Raw genomic sequence first — 16348 nt, forward strand, 5'->3', positions numbered from 1 at the left:
GCGTGCCTGTAATCCCAGCTACTCAGGAGGCTGAGGCAGGAGAATTGCCTGAACCCAGGAGGCGGAGGTTGCGGTGAGCCGAGATCGCGCCATTGCACTCCAGCCTGGGTAGCAAGAGTGAAACTCCGTCTCAAAAAAAAAAAAGAAAGTGAATGTGGTCAGGTGTCAATTCTGGGGTATCTGGACACACCAACCTGAACAAATCTGCTGCAGCTGGCTTTCTATGGTAACCCTCAATGGCATGCAGCTTGTAGAATCCAAGCACAAAATAATTTCACAGGCTTGCTAAGGTTATCAGTTAATTTACATGTTTTAGCTTGTGATACTCTCAGGTTTCACAGCATAACCTTCAGAAAAAGTAGATGAGGTTAAGGATATAGAAACCGGGCTGTCTCACTGGTTTAAGGTTGTTTTCTTTATAGAAAGGTAGAGAATATTGGTGACAGTGTTAACCTTTGTATATACAAATAATACTACCAACTCTCTACCAGCTACCTGGTGCCAGTAGTTGTGATGATGGGGTCTGTGCAAAAACAGCCCTGGGACCAATTGGCGTGCAGATGTCAAGACAGCAAACCACTATCAGGCATGCCACCCATGGCTAAGTGAGACAAGATGACCAATGGGGACACAGAAGCTGGTATTCCAGGTACAGCTCCAACTAGAGGAGTTAGGCAAGGAGTTAGGCAAATTCCTTATTTTTTATTTTTATTTTTGACAGAGTCTTGCTCTGTCAGCCAAGCTATAGTGCGATCTTCGCTCACTGTGACCTCCACCTCCCAGGTTCAAGCAATTCTCCTGCCTCAGTCTCCCGGGTTGTTGTGACTACAGGCATGTACCACCATGCCCAGCTAATTTTTGTATTTTTAGTAGAGACAGGGTTTCTTTGTGTTGGCCAGGCTGGTCTTGAACTTCTGGCCTCCAGCGATCCACCCGCCCTGGCCTCCCAAACTGCTGGGATTACAGGTGTGAACCTGGAAATTCCTTTGTAGTAACCAAATCATCTTTTTTTTTTTTTTTGACACAGAGTCTGGCTCTGTTGCCAGGATAGAGTGCAGTGGTGTAATCTCAGCTCACTGCAATCTCCGCCTCCCTGGTTCAAGCAATTCTCCTGCCTCAGCCTCGCCCAACTAATTTTTGTATTTTTCAGTAGAGACGGTTTTCACCATGTTGGCCAGGATGGTCTCCATCTCTAGACCTCGTGATCCGCCCCCCTCAGCCTCCCAAAGTGCTGGGATTACAGGTGTGACAACTCATCTTAAAGTTTGAAATTCAACATGAGAGTGCCAGTGAGTCCAATCTATCAGGAGGAAAAGTGGAATGAGATTTTGACCCCAGGCTTTCTAGCAAGTATATCCCTGAAATGACTCCCTTCTCTCTCCTTATAGGGATGCTAATGAGAGACCAGAGCAATCAGATGCAAAGTCAGACCCAGCCCCAAAAGTCAGTGAAGCTATGATACTAACCCATGGGTTTGAGATGACACAACCAGTATCAGGCATGAAGCTTAAAGAGTCATGACACTCAGGACCAGTCTCTTCCTCCTAGGAGCTTGTGGTCAGAAGCTGAGAACCACACAAGTTCCCAATGTAAGACTAACAAGGTGATTTTTATGGAGCCCCTTGAGATGGGACAACAGACTCCAAGACTCCTAATCCCACCCATGCCCTCATCCTCCTACCTCCATCCCCGCCTCCCACTCCCCAGCCTCACAACAACCCCTGATTCTGAGGGAATGGGAAGGTAAAGATGTCTGTGAAGGAAGTGCCAAGGCATCAATCCCATTTTTTGTTGAAGCATTTAAAAAGGTTTACTAATTTCTGCTGTAAGGAAACGTACGTCAAAACTCCACTCACTTTAAAGCATTTGAGATACTGAAATTTTGTTTATAACCATCTCCGAAACATTAAAATGGCTAAATGAACTGCCAGTATGAATAAGAGGGTAAATGCAAGAAATGTTCATCTATTTAAGGCATCAGCTTTTGCTGGAGAAGCATCCTGTTACATCAGAAAACAGTCATAAAGACCAGCTTGGCCAGGCATGGTGGCTCACACCTGTAATCCAAGCACTTTGGGGGGAGGCCTAGGCAGGCGGATCACCTAAGGTCAGGAGTTTGAGATCAGCCTGGCCAATATGGTGAAACCTCATCTCTACTAAAAATATAAAAATTAGCTAGGTGTAGTGGCATGCACCCATAATCCCAGCTACTCAGGAGAATCGCTAGAACCTAGGAGGCGGAGGCTGCAGTGAGCCGAGACTGCACCAGCCTGGGCACTCCAGCCTGGGCAAAAGAGCAAGACTCCATCTCAAAAACAACAACAAAACCCAGCTTAGGTGGATTACCTCTTGTAAGCAAACCAAACTTTAAATCACTTTTGTTATCTGAATATAATTTTTTCTCTAAAAATTATAGTTCTCTTATCATCACTGGGTAAAGGATGCCTTCCCAGATGTTCAGGAGGATGTACTGCTCACCAGTGAGTTACAAGGTGCTACAATGCTCCACTGTGTAAGGCTTTAGTGTTTGTTTTGTTGTTGTTGCTACTGTTGGTTTTTAAAGTTTCTTTCCTTGATATAAGCTGTAACTTGTGATTTTCCCAATATCCTCCCAAGCTTTAGATGGAGCGGTATCTTTCAGCCCAACTGGCTGTGGGCTAGAAATTCACAAAAATCAAGCTTACTCAAGTTATGTCTAAAGTAGGAGGCTTTGCTTTGATCTGCAATGGAATGAACGACACATTGTAGTAGTAAATGCCTGAAAACAAGCAAGATACTCCAGAGAAGGAAATGGAAGTCCCATAACATATCTGGCTATGTGGAAATGAGCAAGATGAAACGCAATGCACGTTATGTGCTACCACTTGTGCAAAGACAAGAAAAAAGGGCTGACTCTGCACTGATATCTCTGGAGGGACACACCAGCAGAAACTGGTCTAACCAGGTGGCTGTGGGATGGGGATTAATGCCACTGTTACAATGTTTACAGCTTTTTTTGAATGGTGAACACATATTATCTTGAAAAAACACCAAATCAATACTAAAAGGCTCTGTCATAGAACACAGGCTATTCTGACTGCCCAGAGGGTTTCCCCCATGACTTCCTGAGGTTTGCTTTGGTGGGTCGCTCCTGCCTGGCAGCTGGCATAACTGTACCTGTAACACAGCCAATTTACCCTGGTGGCCTGATACACTTTCTATAAAAAGTCTCTTCATCTATAAATACAAAACCGCTGATAAGCCACTCTCAGATTACTCCAATCCAAATGAATGAAAATCTGGTATTTTCAGTAATTTCCACGCTTCTGATTTGCTTTCCTCTTAAATGAAAATCATACATGTAGGGTCGGGTGTTGCAGCTCACGCCTGTAATCCCAGCACTTTGGGAGGCCGAGGCAGGTAGATTACTTGAGGCCAGGAGTTCGAGACCAGCCTGGTCAACATTGCGAAACCCTATCTCTGCCAAAAAAACAAAAAAATTAGCCGGGTATGGTAGCACACGTCTGTAATCCCAGCTACCAGGGAGGCTGAGGCAGGAACTGCTAGAACTCAGGAGGTAGAGGTTACAGTGAGTGGAAATAGTGCCACTGCACTCCAGCATGGGTGACAGAGCAAGACTTGATCTAAAAAAAAGAAAAAGAAAGGAAAATTATACATCTACAAACTGTGTATTAACATTATCAGCCTATGACCAATCTAGAACCCTCTCATGTGTGTTTCAGCCTTTGCACAGACATAGTGACCTGGGCTGAAGCCTTAAAGGTAAGAGAAAGAGAAAAGAGGAATGGTGAGGAGAGGATGGATGAGAAAGAACACACACAGACACACATACACACAGACACACACACACACACATAGAGTCTAAAGGTGAGAATAATCCCAGCTCTTTGGGAGGCTGAGGACAGCGGATCATGAGGTCAGGAGTTCAAGACCATTTTCAGCAACATGGTGAAAGCCCGTCTCTACTAAAAATATAAAAATTAGCTGGGCATGGTGGTGCATACTTGTAGTCCCAGCTACTCGGAAGGCTGAGGCAGGAGAATCACTTGAACCTTGGAGGCGAAGGTTGCAGTGAGCTGAGATTGTGCCACTGCACTCCAGCCTGGCGACAGCGGAAGACTCCGTCTCAAAAATAAAATAAAATAAAATAAAATAAAATAAAATAAAATAAAATAAAATAAAAGGTGAAAACAAAGACGGGGCCAGAAGGTGTGGGTTTGCTTTTCCATTTGGATTTGGTGAATACTTAGTAAAAAATTTCTATGCGTGCCTTTTAAAAAAATCCATCAAAATGGGCTGAAGATTACTGAGGTGCTACAGGTACAACTCTTAGGTTCTTCAGAAATAAAGGCACCAGAAAAAAACCCACACAAATCAGGTGCCAGGTAAAAGGAAAAAGGGATGCTTCCAAGCTGCCATGCTTCTAATTATTAACTACAAATCCTTCTAAAACAGCTGCTTTTAGTCCTGACTCATACACCTCACATCTAGTCAGACCTGTCTACCTTAGACGTAGCTTGATGGAAAAAGTAGCCCTGGCCTCTCAGTTTCCTCATCTGTTAAAAAATAAGAGCCAGAAAAATAACCCTGCGTACCTCCTGACAGGACTGCCACGAGGACTGGAGGTGAGACTGCTATGGAAAACCGAAGGTAGCCGCTTGCAGCCTCTCCACTGTTTGTCTACAATCTGCTGAACTGGTTGCTTTCTGGTGGCTTCCAAACACCTGTAATTCAAATGAACACTCCCTCTGCTCCACTATCCACAGCCACTGATGAAACATTTTATTTTTATTTTTTATTGAGACAAAGTGTGGTTCTGTTGCCCAGGCTGGAATGCAATGGTGTGATCTCAGTTCACTGTAACCTCCACCTCCTAGGTTCACGTGATTCTCCTGCCTGAGCCTCCCGAGTAGCTGGGATTAAAGGCACACATCACCACACCTGGCTAACCTTTTGTATTTTTAGTAGAGATGGGGTTACATTATGTTGGCCAGGGTGGTCTTGAACTTCTGACCTCGTGATCTACCTGCCTCGGCCTCCCAAAGCGCTGGGATTACAGGTGTGAGCCACCACGCTCAGCCTACTTTTTGTTTTTTTAAAGACAGGGTCCTGCTCTGTCACCCAGGCTGGAATGCAGTGGCTCAATCATAGTTCAGTGTAGCCCTGACTGCCCAGGCTCAAGTCATCCTTCTGCTTCAGTCCCCCAAGTAGCTGAGGCCACAGGTGCATGCTACTACAGCTAGCTATTTAAGTTTTTTTGGAGAGATGGATCTTGCTGCGTTGCCCAGGCTGGCCTTGAACTCTTAGGCTCCAGCAATGCTTCTGTCTCTGCCTCTTGAAGTGTTGGCATTACAAGTGTAAGCCATCGCACCTGGCCGCAATCAAACTTTTAAACCATTAGCTCTGTCTCTTCTCTGATGCGTGGTCACCACTAATCAGACCTGTCCAAGACGGACCCTCCTGCACTTGACACCTAATCTTTGGTTGTGGTCACCAGGTGGAGCCGGCAGGTTTATGTCGAAGTTATATCCCCTTTGTGTTTCCATGAAAATAGAAAAATTCCATGGGCAGTTTTGCCTTAGCCAACTGGCTCAGGGAGTTGAAAACATACTATTAAGTCCTTCTCTCACTGAGACACAAGATTAGGAAGGTCTGGCCCTCTCCTAATGGTGGGATGTCAACACAATTTGTTAGATCTTGTGGCAGAGAAAGGGAGAGAGAAAAACCAGGTTTCTAAAAGGCTGGAATCATCGACTATCTTGTCATAGGAGCTGTTGTTTTTTTTTTTTTTTGGGACGGAGTTTTGCTTTTGTTACCCAGGCTGGAGTGCAATGGCGCGATCTTGGCTCACCGCAACCTCCGCCTCCTGGGTTCAGGCAATTCTCCTTCCTCAGCCTCCTGAGTAGCTGGGGTTACAGGCATGTGCCACCATGTCCAGCTAATTTTTTGTAGTTTTAGTAGAGACGGGGTTTCACCGTGTTGACCAGGATGGTCTCGATCTCTTGACCTCGTGATCCACCCGCCTCGGCCTCCCAAAGTGCTAGGATTGCAGGCGTGAGCCACTGCGCCCAGCCGGGAGCTGTTGTTTTTAATAAAAGACCTTGCAAATAAAAAACTGTAACTACCCATACCTTTTCCCTAAGTAGCATGTCAGTTTTGAAATTGAACATCTCTGACCAAATCCTGTATTCCTCAGGAACACAGGACATTTCACTGGCTCAGACCCTATCCACCTGGGCCAGAGTCAGTAACCAATGGTGCCCCCATCCAGGATGTGCCGGGACCACATGCCCCATCCCTGACGTCACATGTCAAAGGTGAGGCGCAGTCCAGCTTCTCCAGGAACCACTTATGGTTTTGTCTTTACAAATTAGTTCTCATCCCTAAAAAATCCCCTTGTAATACCTGTCCACACCACCTCTTAAACACCCATTTCATCCAGTGCTCCTCACGCAGGTCCTAAACACAGTCGCATGACAATACACTCACAGTGCCCGTCACAAAGGTCCTCCAGGCCATACTGTTCCTTACGTCCTGATCCTGTGCTTCCTTCAATCTTTGCTTCTCCACATTGCGGAGTCCTGCTTTTTAGTCTCAGTTCCCTTTTCTGCATCTTGGCCAGTTCTAACAGATCACTTTGGAAACATGATCTGAAGTGCACATAGTATTCCTGGGGAGGCACAGTACAGTTTCACATAAAGGTGGAATAAGGCGTGGTTTTGAACTCAAAGCCTTTTTGGTAAAAAGAGCATACCTGGCTGACATCCTTTAGGAATTTGTAACTCTCATATTTCTTTACACACACACACACACACACTCCCCCCACTCTCTCATAGGGGGAGTCTCTTTCTCTCAGTTTTCCATACTCTGCAACTCTCATATTTCTTCTCTCTCTCTCTCTCTCTCTCCCTCCCTCCCTCCCCACTTGTTCTCTCCCAGCAGATTTATTTTCCTGGCTCAATATCTCTTAACACCTGCTATATGCCAAGCCACACTACACAAGTTATACTACTTTTCCTTCCTATGAGGTAGACGGTATCTATCATCCCCTTATGTGGAGGACACAGAGGCTTAGAAAGGTGAATAGCTTGCCCAGATCATGGAGCAGGGTGAAACCAGTACCTGAATGCACATTAGGCAGGTAACCAATCCAGAACTCTTTCCCCAAAGTAATCTGCTGCCACGAGCTAATATGGAGATCTTGCCTTAATAGAAAAACACTAAATAAAATCTGCCCCAGCACTGGTCACTAAGGAAGTGTTCATCCTTTAGAGAAGTCCTGTACATCCTTACCCTTCATTTCCTTTTGCTAAGTTAACTGCCTACCCAGAAAAATATCACACATTACTACCACAGTGACTTCATTTTTATATAGTCTTTAAAAATGTGGAACTCTATCAAGGGAGTTTAAAAGGTTAAAAATACTGCATTTAGCAGTTGCCTTATATCCCACTTGTTTATAACCCTCCAAAGAACTTGAGTCGGTTAGAAATGGTATCACCACCACTACCACCATTAGGATATTTTTGTTCGCAGCAAGCACATCACCACTGGTTTCACCTATTTGCCTGGTTAAGCTCTGAAATTCACTCAACTCCAGTTTTCTGTGTCCTCTTTCTAGCACTTGTTATAAACAAGGATCAGTTTATTCATCTAGCCTTTTTTTTTTTTTTTTTGAGATGGAGTCTCGCTCTGTAGCCCAGACTGGAGTGCAGTGGCATGATCTCGGCTCACTGAAACCTCCACCTCCCAGATCCTGGTTCAAGCAATTCTCCTGCCTCAGCGTCCGAAGTAGCTGGGGTTACAGGCACCAGCCATCCTGCTCAGCTAATTTTTTTTTATATTCTTTAGTAGAGACAGGGTTTCACCATGTTGGCCAGTCTGGAATTAAACCCCTGACCTCAGGATCTGCCTGCCTCAGCCTCTCAAAATGCTTGGATTACAGGCGTAAGCCACCATGCCCAGCTTATTCATCTAGTCTTTTAGCATTAAAAAAAAAATTATTAAAAAAAAAAATTACTGGGGCTTGGCGCCATGGCTCACACTGGTAATCCTAATACTTTGGGAGACTGAGGCTAGAGCATCGCTTCAGCCCAGAAGTTTGAGGCCAGCCTGGGAAACATGGCAAGAACCTGTCTCTACAGAAAAAAAAAAAAAAAAAAAGTAAAAAATTTAGCAGGGCATGATGGCATACACCTGTGGCACCTGCAAAGTCAAGGATGCGGTGAGCCATGTCCATGCTACTCCAGTGCTGTCTCAAAAAAAAATTTATCATAAGGAAACAATGGCTTTCAGGCTCCCTATGACGAGACTGAGTTTCCATTTTTGTTTCAGACTTGTGTAACTATTCATTCAGCTAATGAAGTTTGGGCCAACCATATTGGTTGTTATTCCTAAGCACGTTACCCCAGACAGGGAGCCTCTCCCTTTCCACAACACCCAGCTCAATGCCAATTGCTCATAGTATCCCCGCTGCCTGAAATACCCGTATAGTCCCCGCCCATCTAGATTCTATTTATCTTTCAGAGCTGATTCCAATCCCATCTCTTCTGTCAGTCTTCTTGGATTTCATGGCTCTCTACTGCTCTCTCCCTCTTCTAGAATTTTATTTTTGAGACAGGGTATAGTTCTGTCATCCAGGCTGGAGTGTAATGGCGTGATCACGGCTCACTACAGTTTTGACCTCCTGGGCCCAAGCAATCCTCCTGCCTTAGCCTTCTGCATACCTGGGACTACGGTTGCATATTACCACACCTGGCAATTAAAAAAAATTTTTTTTTACGTAGAGACATGGTCTTGCAATGTTGCCTAGGCTGGTCTTGAGCTCCTGGGCTCAAGCAATCCTCTTGTCTTGGCTTCCCAAAATGCTAGGATTACAGGCATGGCTACTGTGCCCAGCCTAGAATTAATAATTACCTGCTATAATTCATTCTGCATATAATCTTTTATTTTTGAGATGGAGTCTTGCTCTGTTGCCCAGGCTATAGTGCAGTGGTGCAATTTCGGCTCACTGCAACCTCTGCCTCCCAGGTTGAAGCGATTCTCCTGTCTTAGCCTCCTGAGTAGCTGGGATTATAGGTGTGTACCACAATGCCCGACTAATTTTTGTATTTTTAGCAGAGACAGCGTTTCACCATGTTGGCCAGGCTGCTCTCAAACTCCTGGCCTCAAGTGATCCGTCCACCTCGGCTTCCCAAAGTGCTGGAGTTACAGGCGTGAGCCACCCTGCCCAGCCATCATTCTGCACATAATCTTTTCTGAAATGTTTACAACTTGGCACTTAACTGAGCATCTGGAAGGTGGGAACCATAACACTTGCTTTCCTACAAGTTCCCTCAGCGTCAAGCAATTCAGAGTGTGGACACACAACACTTGAGGACAATTTTTTTTTTTTTTTTGAGAGTCTCAGTCTGTCACCCATGCTACAGTGCAGTGTCTCAATCAATCTCTGCCTCCCAGGTTCAAGTGATTCTCAAGCCTCAGCCTCCCAAATAGCTGGGATTACAGCTGTGCGTCACCACTCCTGGCTAATTTTTGTATTTTTCGTAGAGAAAGAGTTTTGCCATGTTGGCAACTGGTCTCCAACTCCTGACCTCCGCCCACCTTGGCCTCCCAAAGTACTGTGATTACAGGCCTGAGGTACCATGCCCAGCCAAATCTTCTTTTTTAAATCCCTGGAATTATAAGAACATTCCCTCTTCCAGAAGCTCTGCCTCCACAGCTCCAGGCCAATGATCTCCTTGAAATATTGCCACCACAGGCTACTACGCTGGCTTGTGATAGAGAACTGGGGGCTGGGTATATCTGTAAACATGAAACCAGGAAGAGCACTCTGACATAAAAACTCCTGGATGAGTGAAGAATACTGTTTATAACATATCATTTTCTACGAAGAAATACTTTAACCAACAGAATTAGATTTACCAGAGAAGTCACAGACTTTTTTTTTCAAATCTAAGCCCGTATTTTCCTATAATAATAATAGTAATAAATAGAAATACAACTACTTAAAGAAATCAAACTGGCTGGGCACGGTGGTTCTTGCCTGTAATCCCAGCACTTTGCGGGCTAAGGGGGTAGATGACTTGAGGTCAGGAGTTTGAGACCAGCCTGGCCAACATTGTGAAACTTCGTCTCTACCAAAAATACAAAAAAATTAGCTGGGGGTGCTGGCATGTGCCTGTAGTCACAGCTACTTGGAAGGGTGAGGGACGAGAATCGGTTGAACCTGAGAGGTGGAGGTTGCAGTGAGCTGAAGTCATGCCACTGCACTCCAGTCTGGGTGACAGAGTGAAACTACATCTCAAAAAAAAAAAAAAATCAAACCATCTAGCTAGACTGAGGTAAGCAACTTGATGCAGTGATGAGAAAGCTAAACAAATCACTAGTAACTCAAATTAATATATGTTCTTCCCCTCACTGTGACATGCTATATGGTCAAAGAGTCTCAGATTAATGGTCTTGGTTTGCTCAACTTTAGGACAGATCTGGTAAAAAGACTTACTATAATAATGTCAAAGCAAATCGCTTAGTTTTACAAATGAGAACAAGTTTGAACAATTTTATTAAGATAAATAAAATTTTAGTTTTCACTGTATACCTCATGCATGAACCATAATGATAATATAGCATTAAAAGAGAACTGAACATAGCTCTTATAAGACAATTTCTGCAGAAAACTGCACCTTTATTTAGGTATGAAGCCAGGATTTGATGCCAGTCTTATACACTACAAGAAGACTGAACTAAGGATCCTTAGAATATTCTCAAAGCAGCTCAAACTCCAGGTAACACAGAAAGAAAGGCAAAGGGAGACTCCTGGTGACTACTACTCACTGGTCTTCTGTTCCAAAAAATTTCACAAAGAAGCATTTCTTTCCACGAGGTTTCTTCAAGTCCTTCGGTGGATTAACAATCTGGAGAGTAAAAAGGGGGAAAAAGGTTGGCTGGCAACATAACAGCCCACTTTCTAGTGGCTCCACAGTGCCCTGCACAGCTCTACATTGGTAAGAAAAAAGTCAATTAAAAGACCTACTTATAAACAAATTTATTCATGTACAAAACAGAACCCAAGGCCAGTACTTGCCTAAATCTCCCATTTTTTGATTGAGATGTGTGGAAACATGCAGATATTTTAGAAGTTCCCAATATCTAACATGTGGCGCAGGGCTTAGTAAACACAATATCCCTTTCACTGCAGTGGCCCTGCTTTACCAGGAGTTAAATCAACAGCATCCCCTGCTCCTTTGCTGCGCCCCCAACATGTGACATTGGTTACGGAAGAAATGCAGAGGATACTCTTTGAAATACTTCCTGTGCAGGAAGAGTTGAGATAGGAAATAGTGAAAACAAAGGACAACTGAAGCACAGAAAACACCATATTGCAAAGAGGCCATCTGAAGACACTTCCTGGGCTCTGAACAAGAATATAAAAACAGAACATTTGGAAAGCAATGATAGATCACCTCATGCAAAATTTGGAATGCCAACTTCTGCAAAGAGGCACTGGAGTAGCACATATGGTAACACAGAAAAAAGATTTAAACTTAGTTGGGACAAAAATACTTTGGCTTTTCACTAACCTACATTTAGACTTCTCTCTCTTCCTGGATAATTTATATTTTCTTCTCCTTTTGTTACATTTAAACATGAAGCTAAATTCAGATTAGAATTATTTCCGGGGTTAAAAAAAAAGAAACTTCATAAACCTCCTCTAAATCAACAAATAGTGATTAGAGCAGATTAAACGATCTGGTGTATACTGTACTGCCTTTAAAAAAAAACTCGGGGGAACAAAATTCTAAGCGCCATCTGAATTGGCCCCGTTTAACTCAATGCTAGAAATTTAGAGGAATGAATCTTATATTCTCCACCTCCTCATACCCATCTTCAGTTATCTTCCTTTAGGAGCAAGACACTCACCTTTCCTGGCCAAGGAGGATACCGGCCGAGTTTCCCCCTAGAGAAAACACACAGAGTCAGCACTTGCCCTGGAAAAGCCAGTCCAGCTCCTTCAACCCACTCAATACGCTATTTATTTTCCTAAATCTCTGCTGGCATCCTCAAGTACCGGAACAAAAGCTTGCAAACGAGAGTTTTTAACCTGTCTCTCACATCTCGGCCCAAGACCCTCAGAAGTAAAACGTAAAGTTGTATTCTTATGTGCACAACGTATGTCCATTCTTCTGTTGATAATGAATACAGAACAAAATTGTCAAAAGTCACTTGTCTAGAGCTTCTTAATGACGGGGGTGGGAGGACAGTTTCCTCTGTAAACACAGACTTCCCCTCCCTAAGTCTGGTTTAATTCAACAGGAGACCTGCCTGGCTTTGACAAATGCTAATGGAAGGCTTCCTCTGGGTGGAGAAACAAGCTACGCAGCTCGAGGGAGGCGGCGACAATCAGTCTTGGTTCGGGCGGTTGTCTGGGACACAGAAGCAGACCACGGGAGGCACCCAAGCCGGCACTGGTCACTGCCAAGCCATCAGTTGGAAAGGAGAAATCCCCCCGCCGTTTCTTCGCGGGGCAACAAAAGCAGTCCGGTTTAAGACACCCCCGGCTGCGGTGCCCGCACAGGTCGGCTGCATCGCAACCAGGGCTTTGACCGACTAGCACCGGCGAGATGGACTCGCGGCTCCGGTCCCCGGCGCTTTTGCTTTCTGGGAAGCCGCAGTAAGACCCCGGGGACCCGGCGTCCGGGGAAGCCTCGCGGCACCAGCGGCTCTCTTCACCATGACAGCCGATATCTGGGCCCCGAGTGCAGCCCCCTCCCGGGCGGCCTCGGAGATCAGAGCCGGTGCCCGCCGTGGCCACTCTCGGCCTCGGTCCCCCGGGGCTGGACTGCCCCTTCCGCCGGCGCCGCTCGCAAGCGCCGGCACCTTCTCTTCCCCTCTCTCCACGACCTGGAGCGCATAGAAAGGCAGCTCCTAGGCCGGCCGCGAACCCCGCGCACAGGCGGGCAGTTCCCCGGCGCGTCTCAGTTGACCCGGCCGCCTGGACTCACCACACCAAGTCGCCGAGCCGCAGACTCACAGCCGCCATCTTACCACCCAACCACCGCCGACGCACGGGCCGCCGGGAACAGCAGGTCGCCCCGGCGCCGCCCATTGGAGTGGGCCAGACCACGTGACAGGGGCCGGCTGTCATCGGCCCCGCCGCTGCTCTGACGTCACCGCGCCTGCCGGGGCTCATTGGCCAGCCAAGAGGCACGTGATGCGAGCGCCGCGGTCTCCGCGCGCCGGAGCGCAGAGATTCCCGGCTCCTTCCCCCTCCCTCCGGCTCGTGACAACGAAGCGTCCGCGGTCTGAGGCGGCGGCGGCGACTGTGCGACCGGCTGAGCGCAAGAGGGAGCCGGCCTCGCGGCCCGCCCCGCCCCCGGGCCTTGGAGTCGGCGCCCCTCCCCTCTTGGCGCTTCCGTTACGGCCGTTAGTCCGGCGCGGGCCCCGGGGCCATTCCCGAGCCCGAGGCGCCGGTCGGCCGCGTCTCTGCGCCCGGGAGCTGCCCTGACGGAGCTCGGCGCGGCCTGGAACTCAGCCTCCGCCTAGGTCTGGGCTCCCGTGCCCGGCGGCTCCGCTTGATCGCAGGCCGGGAGGCCCGGGTGTCCGCGCCCGTCCGCTCCCGCCGCCCGGGTTCTTTGGAGCACTCCTCCCGACGGCCGCTTTCGGAGGCGGCGTGTGAGCGCGGGGTCCAGCTTTGCAAGTTCTCCCGGGGCGCCTGGCGACTGCTTTCCCGACCCCCGGGTGTCCCCAGAGTGGCTACGCGGACGTCGAGTTGGCATTTCTCCGCTTCTTCCTGGACCTGCGCGCGGCTCGGCACCCCAAGCTTCTCTGGGCGCCGGGACCCGGCCATGGGCCGAGGCACGGGCCGCCCGCCCGCCGGGAGCCGCGGCTCGGGAGCCGACCGCTAGCTGCGCGACCGCCCGGGGCCCTGGCCGGCATGAGGACCGCCGCGGGAGGACGTCTGCGGCCCGCGTCGGCGTTGGGGACAAAGGTGCGTGTCGTTGTCGGGACCGGGCTCTCCCGTTAGCCTTGCTTTAGTTTTTGCACTTTTGAAAAAGTTGTGACAACAGGAAGACAGATGCCGGGCGTAGTGCGGACACTTTAAAACTGAACCATGAACTGGGAAGTGTTAACTGCAGTTGAGCGCAGCGCGGGCCCAAACTCAGCAGACCAGGTAGAAACAATTATGCAAAAGATCCCAGTCCCAATTACAGACTCCACAGTGTCAAGGATTGACCTAAAGTTGGTGTCGGACTCTTGTTGAGTCACTGCCTGCTGGAAAAGGTAACGGGTCCACACGCACTTCCCCAAGGCATTGTGGTGTTTAGAGGTTTCGGCTGCAAGTCGCTGTTTAGCCTATTGGGTTGTCCAGCAGCTTGATGATTATTTGGAGATAAGTTCCCCTGAAGTACCATGAAATACGTGTGCAGACTGTCATTTAGTGAGTATGTGTTTTTAAGACAAAGCGATTTTTGAAGTGTTGTTTAAGATATCAGGGAATAATTTAATAGAAATTTAACATATGTATTTAAGTTTAAAATTGAGTTTGTGAGGAATTGAAGGGTATTTTAATAATTTAATTAAAAACATGAATCTTGGCTGGGCATGGTGGCATAAGCCTGTAACCCCAGGATTTTGGGAGGCCAATGCGTGCGGGCAACCCGAGGTCAGTAGTTCGAGACCAGCCTGGCCAACACGGTCAAACTCCGTCTCTACTGAAAATACAAAATTAGCCAGGCGTGCTGGCACATGCCTGTAATCCCAGCTACCCTGGAGACTGAGGCAGGAGAATCGCTTGAACCCAGGAGGCGAGATTGCAGTCAGCTGAGATCGCAGCATCACACTTCAGCCTGGACGACAGACTCCTTTCCCTCCCCCACCCCAAAATCTTAAATCAACATTGCACCAAAATCTAGAGGTATTCCCCTTAACATCAGAAACATGGTACGTTATCACGATTAGACAGTCAGAATATATTGTGTAATATCCTGAAAGTTCTAGCCAATGCAATAAGACAGGAAACAAAAATTAAGAAATGCAGTTGTGGAAAAGGGAAGACAGAATTCTCATTTCTGTGGATGATAGGTCTGCCTGTTTTGAAAAAAAGCCATTAAAATAAGAATTCAGGAAGGGTACTCTTTATAAATTGTAATACGCTAAGTTAGTTTTTCTGTTTCGTCAATAACCAGTTTGAAAATACAGTGATTAAAAGGATATATTTAAAGTAAGAAAAAATATGATATTCCTGAGAACAACCAAGGGACAGGGAAGGCTAATATTTTCTTAGTAACATCAGCTGAGGCTTTAAAAGGGGGATCTTTTTCTTTTCTTTTTTGAGATGGAATTTCGCTCTTGTTGCCCAGGCTGGAGTGCAGTGGCAGGATCATGGCTCACTGCAGCCTGGACCTTCCCAGGCTCAGGGCTCAAGCCATCCTCTCAGGTTAGCCTCCTTAGTAGCTGAGAGTCCATGGGTGTGCCACTACACCTGGCTAATGAAAAAAAAATTTTTTTTTGGAAATGAGGTCTCACCATACTGCTCAGGCTGGTCTCAAACTCCTAGGCTCCAGCAATTATCCTGCCTTAGCCTGCTAAAGCGCTGGGATTACGGGAAGTGAGCAACTGTACCCAGCCTTGAGACGGATGTTTCTATGTGTAGACTTCTATACTTAATGTTCAACTCATTAGAGTTGAATATTTATTAATAATAATTATTATTATTATTTGAGACAGAGTCTTGCACTGTTACCCAGGGTTGAGTGCAGTGGCACAATCACTGCTCACTTCAGCCTTAATCTCCCTGGCTCAACGGATTCTCCCAGCTCAGCCTACTGAGGAGTGGGGACCACATGTGCATGCCACCACACCTCAGCTGATTTTTGTATTTCTTGTATAGGTGGTCTCACTGTGTTGCCCAGGCTGGTCTTGAACTCCTGGGCTTAAGCAATCCTCCTAAAGTGTTGAGATTACAGGTGTGAGCCCCTATGCTGGGCTAATGTTGAGTATTTAAAAACTTACCTATTTTTAAGTATTACTCACAAATCTTGTTTTATTTACAAATTTAAGAACTTTTTTAAAAAACTCGATCTTTGACAAAGGTTCAATTAAGGCATCAGTTGAACAGATTAAATTCCCTTGTACAATTAACTCTTTTTACAAAGTTAATTATCTTAAATGTTTTAAACTGCACTTAAAGCCTTATATTTCTGATTCTCTCAAATACTTCAAACTTCTAAAGTGGTGAACTTAGTAGTAAAACCTTTGCAAGGCGAGGTTGACGAATTGCTTGAGTCTAGGCAGTTGAGACCAGCCTGGGCAACATGGTGAAACCCAGTCTCTACTTGGAAAAAAA

General features: G+C 46.6%; 2 protein-coding genes across 11 annotated transcripts in view; one reads left to right on the plus strand and one right to left on the minus strand.

Annotated features, from left to right (window-relative positions):
• The window catches only part of GLYR1 (glyoxylate reductase 1 homolog), a 44111-nt gene extending 30951 nt beyond the window's left edge, over positions 1-13160 (minus strand). For all 5 annotated transcript variants that reach the window (XR_001818371.1, XR_001818372.2, XM_017506017.1 and 2 more), the window contains exons 1-3: positions 13005-13160; positions 11923-11959; positions 10837-10916 (exon numbers count right to left, since the gene is read on the minus strand). Coding sequence is in view for 3 of the 5 variants with exons in the window: in XM_017506017.1 (XP_017361506.1) it covers positions 10837-10916; positions 11923-11959; positions 13005-13147 (260 nt within the window). In the remaining 2 variants the exon portion in view is untranslated. The remainder of the gene's footprint in view (positions 1-10836; positions 10917-11922; positions 11960-13004) is intronic.
• A 62-nt stretch (positions 13161-13222) lies between these two features.
• UBN1 (ubinuclein 1) overlaps positions 13223-16348 on the plus strand; it is a 35245-nt gene continuing 32119 nt past the window's right edge. For 4 of the 6 annotated variants that reach the window (XM_017506012.2, XM_017506015.2, XM_017506014.2 and 1 more), the window contains exon 1: positions 13223-13990. The gene's annotated coding sequence lies outside the window, so the exon portion shown is untranslated. Of the gene's footprint in view, positions 14174-16348 lie in introns of all 6 variants that reach the window. The other 2 variants (XM_017506016.1, XM_017506011.1) reach the window with 1 other exon arrangement.

This window comes from Cebus imitator, unplaced genomic scaffold (genome assembly GCF_001604975.1).
Source record: "Cebus imitator isolate Cc_AM_T3 unplaced genomic scaffold, Cebus_imitator-1.0 Scaffold346, whole genome shotgun sequence".
Taxonomy (NCBI): Eukaryota; Metazoa; Chordata; class Mammalia; order Primates; family Cebidae; genus Cebus; species Cebus imitator.